Source organism: Photinus pyralis, unplaced genomic scaffold, assembly GCF_008802855.1.
Source record: "Photinus pyralis isolate 1611_PpyrPB1 unplaced genomic scaffold, Ppyr1.3 Ppyr1.4_LG9, whole genome shotgun sequence".
NCBI lineage: Eukaryota > Metazoa > Arthropoda > Insecta > Coleoptera > Lampyridae > Photinus > Photinus pyralis.
The window spans coordinates 10566715-10578441 of NW_022170878.1; the positions used below are offsets into that span (position 1 = coordinate 10566715).

The 11727-nt window shown below is 39.2% G+C and overlaps 2 protein-coding genes across 6 annotated transcripts in view; one reads left to right on the forward strand and one right to left on the reverse strand.

The window, feature by feature from the left end:
• The window catches only part of LOC116180130 (pleckstrin homology domain-containing family G member 3), a 29675-nt gene extending 21616 nt beyond the window's left edge, over window positions 1-8059 (forward strand). For all 5 annotated transcript variants that reach the window (XM_031499987.1, XM_031499983.1, XM_031499986.1 and 2 more), the window contains exons 5-8: window positions 2044-2721; window positions 2772-2997; window positions 3044-3638; window positions 7114-8059. In XM_031499987.1, coding sequence (XP_031355847.1) covers window positions 2044-2721; window positions 2772-2997; window positions 3044-3638; window positions 7114-7837 — 2223 coding nt within the window. In that variant the 3' untranslated portion in view covers window positions 7838-8059. The remainder of the gene's footprint in view (window positions 1-2043; window positions 2722-2771; window positions 2998-3043; window positions 3639-7113) is intronic.
• A 1765-nt stretch (window positions 8060-9824) lies between these two features.
• On the reverse strand, window positions 9825-11063 carry LOC116180131 (3-hydroxyacyl-CoA dehydrogenase type-2). The gene is made up of 3 exons (XM_031499989.1): window positions 10911-11063; window positions 10295-10865; window positions 9825-10248 (listed from the first exon to the last, which is right to left on the reverse strand). Exons 1-3 carry the CDS (start codon window positions 10917-10919, stop codon window positions 10058-10060), a joined length of 771 nt encoding a protein of 256 aa, XP_031355849.1. The 5' UTR covers window positions 10920-11063; the 3' UTR covers window positions 9825-10057.
• Window positions 11064-11727: the final 664 nt, after the last annotated feature.

An 11727-nucleotide genomic window follows, 5' to 3' on the forward strand; every position in this document is an offset into this window, starting at 1 on the left:
CTCGTCAAGAATTTATTTCCTACTATTCCCCCTCGGCCCCCCTCGCCATACCTCTCAAGTAATAGTCACGATTTCGTGATATCGCGCAGGTATACGTCCTTCAGTTCTAAGCCAGGTAGAACCTTGCACGTGAATCACCCATTGTTTTAATTGGGTGGATGAACTAAGGATTCTTTTTTTCTGTTGGGATTAGATAATTTACCTTCAAACTACACCGTTAAATAACGATTTAAATGCCTTAAACTGTTAGCGCCATCTCTACAGAATCTGCGTAATTCAGATAACGAATGCATACACAACATATATCGCAATGAATATGCAAAAATATGCACATTAGATCCCTTCATTTTTTAAAACTTGGCTGGTTATTGAAATCCTCGCGATTGATATTTAATTTAGACATATCGGCCCCAAAAACCCGAAACTACCCGCCCGATTTGGTTGAAATTTGTACCCTTAAATGACCTCAAGAGCTAGGGAAGCGATTCGCAAATGGCAAACGCCTCTTTGAGAAAAAATCGCCGAATAAGTTTGTGAGGAGCAGACAGATTTGGTTGAAATTTTTGTAACGTTATTTTTTTACCGATTGATACCGATTCCTGATTTAAATTCCGCTTAAGTAACCTTCGATTTGTGCTCTTACTTTAATGTTTAGGTATTTCGTTATTCTTACGCCATCTAGATATTTGTTTTGTAATCCACTAGTTTAGATTTAAGTTGTTACTGTAGTAAATGGTGTGTGTTATAGATTTCTTATTACAATAGTTCTTTGTTTTGCCGCCCGAAGTCTTGCAAGACCAGAATTTGTGCTATACTCGTAAGAACGTACCTACTTGACCGTTTTTTGTTGGCCTTTTAGGGATTTATTGTGACTGTAAGAGTTTAGTGAAATTTTTCTCTTGTTATTCTGTTTTCGACACTTGGCTGACGCATTTGCGGATATATTTTACAAGTTCTAAGGCCGTTTTTGGTATGTACCAAAAATTACGCATTACCTTTTTGACTTTGAATAATGATTTTTAGGTCCAAGTTTTAATTCTCTCAAATCTAATTTGCCTTGACTTCTAATTTGTTCTGATTTTCACCGATTTCTTGATTTTCTCATTTTTGACATGGACCATACTTTCAAATTCGAAGTTAACCGACTGCATAAACCCGAACTAATCTACGAACTACTTTGTGTTAATGAGCTAGAAGTTACTTGAGAATTTCAAATTGTTGTTTGTTCAATTCGGGATTCGAGGTCAGATTTCAAACATTCCAGGTCCTGCATCAGTTCACCACGTCTAAAAACGCGAAGAAAAATCGTAGGAACCCGATAAGACTGGGTGATTTAACAGAAATCGCTGGAAATCAGAACAAATTAGAACTAAGGGTCCCACACGTTGAGATGCCAGAAGTAAGAAGCTTAAATATCATTATTCAAAAAGGTAATGCGTAGTTTTTGGCACATACCGAACTTGTAAAATATATCCGCAAATGCGTCGGCGAAGTGCCGAAAGCAAATTAACACGAGAAAACCTTATACAGCCACAATAAATCCCAAAAAGGCAGACAAAAATTGTCGAGTAATTGCATAGAATCTAGTTTTGTACAAAGAAGTGCGTGTGCCGATAAGAATTAAAGAGAACTCTGCACGACCTCGGACGTCAAAACAAAGAACTATTGGAACAAACATACTACAGGAACATCTTACACCTAAACTAGTGGATTACAACGTGAATACCTAGATGGCGTAAGAATGTCGAAATACCTAAACATTACAGTAAGAATTTAAATAAGAGCACAAATCGAAGCGGACTTTGAATCAGGAATGTCAATTGGTAACGTTCTCTCTAATGGTCTTGAAAGCTGGGAAAATGGGAAATGTCCTTCTTTGTATAAAACATATTCATTTAATAAGGTATGAGCAACAAAATTTTGATTTAGCGTTTTGGGGACGGACAAGTTCAATTTAGGGGTGTATAGGGAATCTTAGCGAATGAGTGAGGAGTGCTACACAATTTTCATTGGATATTCCCATTGTATTTTTGTCTCTTGCAGGGCTATCTAGATCCCTGGCGGACAGATCCCGACTGCCCCCTCCAACCATATCTTCAAGATCTCTTTAGTAATTTAGAAGAAATTTATTTATTCAATCGATCATTCCTAGAAGAACTGCAAAAGACCAACTGCGATCCGAGCCTGACGGCGAACGCCTTCCTGCACAACGACGCTGGCTTCTCCGTCTACACGCACTACTGCACGAATTATCCGCGCACGATGATGGTACTTACGGAGCTGACGGGGGACGAGAAGATGGCCCCCCTGTTCAGGGAGCGACAGTTAGCTTTACGACACGCTTTACCTTTAGGATCTTATTTACTGAAACCAGTGCAGCGAATATTGAAGTATCATCTCCTGCTTCAGCGACTATCGAAGCAGTGCGATCATCCCCACCAACCGACGGTGGATTTGGCCCTGGCGACGATGACCGGAGTCGCTTCACATATCAACACGATGAAGCGCAAACATGAACATGCGGTACGTGTGCAAGAAATACAGTCGCAGCTTTACGGATGGAACGGGCCTGATCTCACGGCACTTGGAGAACTTATTGCGGAAGGGACGTTTAGAGTTGGTGGCGCTAGAGGGCGCAGACATATCTTTTTATTCGATAAAGTATTGCTCATCGCGAAGAGTAGGCAGGAAGGTTACTTGGCTTACAAATCGCACATTATGGTAAGCGCGGTTTTTTGACGCACACTGTAGGTAATGGCTATCGATTTTAGTGTTCGAACCTCATGCTGGTGGAGCAGGTGAGGGGGGAGCCCTTGAGCTTTCACATCTTACCCTTCGATAACCCCCGACAGCAGTGCACGTTACGAGCACGATCCCCCCAGCACAAACGCGAATGGACCCTCCAGCTCAAACGCGTCATCCTTGAAAATTACAGTGCCGAGATTCCCAGTCACGCAAGACAGCTCGTCATGCAGCTAGGGCAGAACGCATCCGAAAGTAAGCGGCGTGCGTTTCCGAAGGTAACCAACTAATCTCGTATCAGTTTCAGAAGACACCTCGCCGCTTAAGCAACACTCCACCCCACAGTATTTGGAAAGGCGCAGCCGCGTACGAAAGACCCGCGATTTTTCGAGCAGACGGGCGGCCTCCTCCGACCGCTCCTTCGTGTCGCTGACGAGCTGGAGGCGGAAATCCGAGCCGGGCTTCGTCAATCAGTACACGAGCAAAACGTTGCCGAAGCGAATCACCAAAATTAAAAAGTCGAAAGACTACACGACCGCCAAGTTCTACACGGACCTCTCCGATTCGGAAATTTGCGAGTCGCAAGACAAGTGCGAGGACATACTGGAGAGCTCGCTCGAATGCGAGACCGAGACGGAAATTTCGAACACGCTCGAGAAGGTCGTCTCCGATCTCCTGATGCAGAACGAGGAGTTTCACAAGCTGATGACGCGTCAGCGTCGCGGCGCGAGGGATTGCGAGCCGTGGACGAAGAGCGGCGACGAGCTGCCGAGCAAGGCCGACTCGTTACCGAGAGATTTCCAATTGAACGATCAGCTCGACTGTAAGATCGTGAACGCCGACGAGGCTCTGTCGAATTCCAAACCGGACGTCGAAAACGAAGATCTGCAAGAGAGGTATGTAGCAGTTTTTTTCTCCCGTGATAATCATGTTCAAATTGCGTTCTTCCGTTTACAGAAAAAGTAATTCTAGACGACAGTCAAGTTAGGTATGGTCGAGTGAAAGTGTTTTTGTGTGTATAACAAAAATCGATTATTAATCAATAAAGGTCCACTCAAACCGACGCGGGAATACGGGAGCGGGACGGACGCAGGATATGCGGCATATCTCGCGTCCGTTCCCCTTGTCGCATTCCCGCGTCGGTGTGGGTGGACCTTAATTCCGTTTTCATCTTTATACAAATAATCGGGCAATCAATTATTCTTTTGTTTTTAATAATCGACCGTCGATTATTTTACTATCATCTGTTTGATTAATTGATTATCAACTATTCCATTAAGTAGCGCAAATCGTGTTATCACTAACGTCAAAAGGTTGAACGTCCGTCGGTCCGCTTCGCTGTTCACACCATAACCCAAAAACGTGATCGCATTCGTCCATGAGTCATCAGGAAAGGGGGAGCTGACCCTTTATACACTGTGTTCAAAATAAGGATCTCTATCATGGGGATCTCCAAACCAAAGAAGACACGAGGATAGTTAAATTAGGGAAAAGTTGTGCAATTAAAGAGTTATTATCATTTTGTAAAGAAAACTAGAAAATTCGTATTACTTTCGAAGATAAAAAAAACTGAAATATGCCGATTTGGTTTTTAGTTTTCTCTGATGTTATTTGAACAGAGAAAAAAAAATAGAAAATAGTTCTTGAGCTCTACAAAACACAGTTGAGAGATTTTATATACGTTTCGTTTCAGAGAAATCATCAACTTTATTTTTTATAAGGTCCTCAAAGAAAGTCCATACTGTATTTACTATTTAGTAGCATTTTTTATTACTTAATAGTTGGAAACTGTTGGTTTCAACAGGATGGTGCACACGCGCACAAAACCCTAATCATGCATCATCATGATCTATGCTTTTCTCTCCGACCCGAATAGCAAAATAACTAATAAAATATCGAATAAAATATAAAGAAGATTGTTATAAAAGTAAATACGAGAACCAATGAGAACAACTGTCAAATTATAGTGATAGGTATGGGTTATTTCCGATCGACATCTCTTAACCCACAAAGTCTCAGAGCATTTAAAATGTGCACTCTGTAATGGCATATTATACGGAAATGTTAGGCAATGTCAATGTAGGTATTTTACGTTACAGCACTGTTCGGTTGTTTTTAATAAAGTAATTTGTTAAAGGCAATACAAAATCTACTGAAACACTTAATTTGCGGGCCTATGATTATTAAGACTTTTGGGTTCTTGTCATGACAAGTGGATAAAATATTCAACCTTTTTTTTGAAACACCCTGTACATGAGTACATTGACATTGCCTAACATTTCCATATAATTCGATTACAGTGCGCACATTTTAAATCGTTTGAGCCTTTGTGAGCTAAGCGGTGCAGTTTCAGGACATAGTGGTGATGTGTTACAAAATCACACTGTGCATCTTTTAAATTCTTTCAAGACTTGCGCCTTAAGAGATGTCGTTTCAGAATATGTTGAAAATTTGTTGCAAAATTACATTGAGCGAGAGACTTTTTAAATATTTGAAAGTATTGTGAGATGATTTCTCGTTCATTGCATAATCACACTGTGCACATTTGAAATCCTTTGAAGACTTATATGTTATGTCGTTTAAGAGCATGTTGAAGATTATGCTATGTGCCCTATGTTTTTCTTTACTAGAAGAGGCATCTGTGGTTAAAATTTCGAAGATATACCTCCATAAATAAGAAAGTTGACGTTGAGCAGTTCGCGCAGATTTAATTTATGCTGTATGCGATTTGTTTGTTTTTACTAGAAGCGTCTGTGGTTACAGTTTCAAAGAAATATCTTCATGAATAAGGAAGTTGCAATCTAATGTTTACAATATGAGATATGTTTGCTTTTAACAGAAGCATCTCTGATGAAAATTTCAAAAAGATATCTTGATAAATAAAACAGTTGATGCGCACATTAATCGTCAAGATTTTTCGTAGCTCAGGTGCCAGAGCTTATAAGCTACTCAATTCAAAAAGAGCGAACTAAATATATTGAAAATTGTAGGAGTAGTTATTAAGACCTCGGACGGACGGACAGAGAAAGTGGATGCTATGGAAAATGGAAAATACGCAAAAAGGAATGGTAAAGATTTTAAAAAAGCGCATCTATTTTTTTTGTTCAAAAAAGAGCATGTGGTTTCCAGCAGAGTCAATTTTATTTTTCAATGCATCCCTTTTTGAGTTATTCGCATTAATATCAAATAGATCAAAAAGAACAGAATGTTGAATATGATTCGAAGGACATTCCAAATAAAACGATTGTTTCCAAAGCCTACTACTAATGAAAAATAAGAATATTTCTTTCAAAAAATGCCAATAACTCAATAACTACCGGATATAGGCAGACATAATGGTAATAAAAGTGTAAGTATCTCAACTGTTGTTAAAGATAAGACTTGCGAGATACTCGAGATACTTGAGATACAGGGTGAAAGCGAAAAGTTTGACTGGGACTATCGTATCTTATTAGTTATTACCCATGTAATATAACTACCTATTTGAGATATTTTACGTAAAATCCAGTGGCGTAGATATACTCAAAAAATGTTTGGACCATTTTTTCCGAGTTTTGACTAAAAGTTTGTATTTTTTATACGCAACACCCTTTCCGTCAACAATTGTTTTTAATTCTTTTTCCTGATTACATTGATGGATCACGTTTTTTTTAAACTTTACATGAAGACCTTATTTCTTACAGTTTTTAAATAGTAGGCCATGGTTTCATGGAGATTTTGTATTGTTTATTGTATCCATGGTAACTAAAAATATAGATTTAATATAAGTATAATTATATAAAAAATATATAGGTTGAGGTACATCAATGTAATCAAGACGTTAAGATATACAGGGTGTTGCATTTAAAAAATACCAACTTTGGATAAAATCTCAGAAACGGTGGTCCAACATTTTTTTGAATACGACACTGGACGCTACGTAAAATATCTAAAATCGGCAGTTTTTTCTATCGAACAATTCAAAAAATTGAGCATCATAGTTGGCAAGGGAAGTTTAATTGTGAACATGACCATGTAACTGACAGGTGATAAATTGACAGCTCCCTCTGGTAAATGTATTGAAGTTCGTTCAAGATAAATCAAAGCCAACTATGACGCTGAATCGCTTTTGAACTAATTTCACAAAAAAGTGGCACAGGATCGCGAATACCGCAATTTTCTATCTTTAGAAACAGCTGAGATACAAGGAGCCGCAATCTTCCTTTGATTAAACAAAATAATCGAGTATTTGATAATCAATAATCATCGATTCACTTTTGATAATTGATTGCTCGAATTTATAATCGCCCTATTCAAGTTTATTTTGATTTTGCTGTGAATTGGAAGTTTTCACGCCCAAATTGAACGCTAAACGTCTCTTTTTTTTTGCAGTGATCTTTCATCTCAACTGAACGACAGCGAACATCCCGATCATCGAATATACCGCAAATCAGCGATACGTTTCAGTCTAGTTCAACGTTTCCGCGCGATCATCTCCGAAGAGCAAAAGCGAACGGGCAAGCCGACCGTCCTGGGCAAGCGTTCGGAGAACATAGGCGCGCGAATCGCGCATCCCGACTACGCCGACCCGCAGAAGCTGTTCAGATCCTCGCAGAGTCTCAGCCAGTCGGACCTGACCGACGATCTGATGGGCCACTGCGAGAACCTGGACCTATCGATCAGCGAGACGGAGGTACTCAGCTACGGCGAGCGGGTCAAGAAGGAGTTCGAGGAGAGCAGGGCGAATTCTAGTCAGGACTGCAATTCTAGTCAAAATTCCGATAGCTACTACGAGCGCTTGTTGGAAAAAAATCTAAACGAGGACGTCGAGGTCAAACCGAAAGTTAAACGTCCGTCGAAGGCGCCGCCCCCCGTCCCGACCAAACCGACTCGATTACTAAGTACAACGAACAATAATTTATTAGACAATTCCAAAGAGAACGGCGAGACTGTGAGTAGCGAGCACAATTTCCATACGGGCAGAAGAAAAATTTTGGTCAGCAAAGGCGCTTATAACGTATCGCACGAGAACGATTTGCCCAAGGAGAATTCGAGTAATTTACAACCGGTAAACGCGAAGGGTTGGGTCAAAACGATCGTCGGAAGATTCGAATGATATTCGATGTTACAGGGGCATGACAATAAGTAATTTGTTGAAATATTTTTTGAAAAGAGATACCCTACTGATTCGACTGTTATCCATGTACGCATGTGCCAAATGTATATTTACAATATGTTATAATAACATATTAATATTTTAAATTATTGTTAAACGTCTATATAGTTTTTTATGAGACCTGATAAATGTACATTAAGAAATAAAACATTTTATCCTTTTTGTTATTATTTCACTTCACGAGTGAAGATTGCATCGATTAACAGTGAGGCCTCTGGTGGTAGCACATTGTAATTACTATTAGTGGTTATAAGACCGCCATTTTGTTTATTTACAATGCCCAAAAGTTGATTACTTATTGTATAGTTTTTACGGCTGTAGAAAAATGTCATTTGAAACCAATGTAATTATACACTTTAAAGAGCAAGGATAGTTTAAACGTTAAATTTTATCACGTTACTTTCATGAATTTTAAATGTAATCATTGTAGTTACGCAAACAACAATAAGGATAATTAAATTGCATAATATTTCCAAACAATGACAACAAAAACTAGGAGGTACGTCAATTTTTACCACTCTTCGCTTTGAATATCTTCCTACCCTGCTATCAGTGTAATTACGCTACAATTAACTCAAACATTTGGTTTGTTAACGGTGTTTATTTGCGCTACTCATGATAAGCGTAAATTAAAGCGGCATTGAACGTGCATTGTATGTAATTAGATGTGCCACAAATAGTAAGAAAAATGTAAATTCTCATTTATTAAAGCACGACACATCGAAAAGTACCAATTGTTTAATTTGTGGTCAGTGTAATTATGCCGCGAATAGTAAGACGAGTTGAGTTGTTAAGTTGTACCATTGAATTTATAACAACCCCCCCCCCCTCGTAGTTTCGTATTTGGCAAATCCCCCAGAAAAGAAAAATTTGGTGGTTACACATTCTAAACATTTTGGGGAGAAGACAGCACGTTTGGGGATACCTCCAGGAATTGAACATTTAGAAGCTATCATTAGTTGCTTTTGGGAAAAGGCGATCAACTCCTTCTGTACTGACTGGTAGATTTTGGAAGAGGAGTCGCCCACAAAATTATTCAATAAGAAATCAATAGCGAAACCGCAACATAAACCAAGAAACCCATAATTTATGCATGCTTCAAAAGGTAATTGAGAAAAACAAGAAAATTCAGAAGATATGCCAGAAAAACCGGAGTTTGCCGACTTTGTTTTTATTTTTTATTATGTTATCTTGAACAGAACAGAAAAACAAAAAAATACTTTCTCATTGCCACTATTTGAACTCTACAACAAAGCGTTGAAAGATTTTTAATACAAAGCGTTTCAGAGAAATCAACTTGAATAATTTATTATGGTCCGTAAAAAACGTGCATATTTATCGTGTAAGTAGTATTATTGGAAATGGTTACAGTTTTAACAGGATGGTGTACCAGCGCACAACCTAATTATTCCCTATATTTATATTGTTTAATAATTATTATATTTACTTATGTTGGAAAACTGAAAAACCGGGAAAACAATTGGAACAGGAACCGAAAATTACTGAATCCACAGAACCGGAACCCTTAAAAAATAATTCCACTTGTATAGTGTGGAACCTATATTTCATATGGCTTCCAACCTCTGACAGTAACATCTGTATACAACTGGTCTCAGGTATATTCATGACACAAAGAATGATTGGAGATAAATGCAGCTTATCAGAAATACGTAACATAAAACCATTGTATATGATAAAACCGAGAATATTCAAGAACACCATGAAGTAGAACAACGTGCGACGTTGTTGCAGAAACAAAATGTTTATCATAAATCGCTAGAAAATGTGTAAAGTCAAAAACAAATGAATATCTCAAAATTTGACATTTTTAATAGAACGCCCTGTATATTTTTTAAAAATTGAATAATCGATTTAAAAAAAAAAAATGTTGACATTTGCATTAGCCATTTTTGAGATTTTTGCATTTAAGTTATCAGTGGAGAAAAATCTATGGACTTCTTTCCAATTCTTAAACCATTTTACCCGAGCTAGATTGGAGAGTAAAAGTGTATGAAAGGTAGGTTCAAATGTATTAAACCAAAGAAAGAAAAAGACCAAGAGGATTTCATCAACAGAACCACAAACCCAAAGTTATTCCCTTAATTACCAACAAATTCAAGTTTAAATAAACTACAAAAGGCACTTTTATTCGATTAAAACTCATGGTTGCATTCGCAGCGCTCCATCCAACCGGATGACCTCTCCATTCAACATCGGATTCTCAATTATACTTTGCGCCAATTTCGCAAACTCGTCCGGATCACCGAGCCGCTGTGGGAACGGAATCGATTTCGCCAGAAACGTGGTCACCTTCTCGGGCAGATCTCCGAGCAGAGGAGTTTTAAATAAACCTGAAGACGATTGTTGAGTGAATTGCAGTGCAGACGTCGACATTACCTGGAGCGATCGTGCACACTCGAATGCCCTGAGAAGCTAAATCTCTGGCGATGGGGAGGGTCATTCCGACGATTGCCCCTTTACTGGCCGAGTAGGCCGCTTGTCCCATTTGTCCCTCGTAGGCCGCAATACTGGCGGTATTAACTATGACGCCCCTCTGACCGTTCTCGTCTGGTGGATTCTCGTCGATCAAACTTACGGCCAGTCGTATTACGTTGAAAGTACCAATCGCGTTCACTTGCAGCACCCTGCTGAAGTCGTCCAGGTTGTGCGCCTGCTTCTTTTTAAAGTTGTACGTCTTAAACGCGACGCCGATTCCTGCACAGTTTACGACATTATCCAACCTGCCAAATTTCTCTTTGGCGATCTGTAGTGCGGATTGCACCTCGGATTCCTTTGTGACATTCACGGGGGCGTAGATACATGTGTCCTCGCCTAGCTCCTTGGCCAACTCGCTGCCTTTAGTTACGGGCAAGTCGCACAGGACGACTTTTCCGCCCTGTTTGACGAAGCGCTCGACTGTGGCACGGCCTAAACCTGACGCCCCTCCGGTTACCAAACTGACAGTGCCCTACAAGTTTATCACTGAAAATCTACCTCCCCACGTCGTACTTGCCTTTAACATTTTTCGCCCGGTTTTAGAAGTACAAAGTTCAAAGTTCTCGGATTAGGCAACGATTTTATCATGAAGCATTTTTGGGGCACTACAAGGTTGACATAACCTTAAAATTTCCCAAAATTTATCTGAAGGTTAGAACCATAGAACAAATTTCAACAATTTGTACAGGGAGGTGATGAATTTTTTTTGTCCAATTCCTAACCCGTACAACTACGACCGTTAAACCTGTCCTGGTGGGTATCCCATACCCCCTGGTGCTCAGGGGTTGAAACCCATACGAAATATAGGTTTGGGTTCCTCACTATATACTTAGGTAGAATTATTTCTTAAGCGGAAAAAAATGGCAAATTTGAAAAATGGGAGGCCAGTATGGAATTTTGTATTTGGAATAACTCAAAAACGACGGGGGCGCAAACGAAGGTATTGGTAGCGCAAACATGCGCAAACGAAGCGCAAACGATCAGAAGAAAAAAATGTCAAATTTGTAACCCCCCCCCAAATTTGATTCCTTCGTAATTTTGAAACCGGCAGCGCGCAAACAAAATGCAATTGTGCGCAAACGAAGCGCAATCGATTTCAATCACGAAAATTATTGCTTTCTAAAGTTGGGGGGCCAAGTTCACACAGGTTAAAAATGGATGTAAAATGCAACACTGTACAAACATTTTTCGCTACTGCGATTATGAATCTCAATTTATTAAGCAAATAACCAAATAGAGACCACCTAATTAACAAACATTATTATAATATTATAATATATGAGGAGGGTAAACCAATCTCCCGATGTATTCCGCGAACCTCCCCAATTTAAATA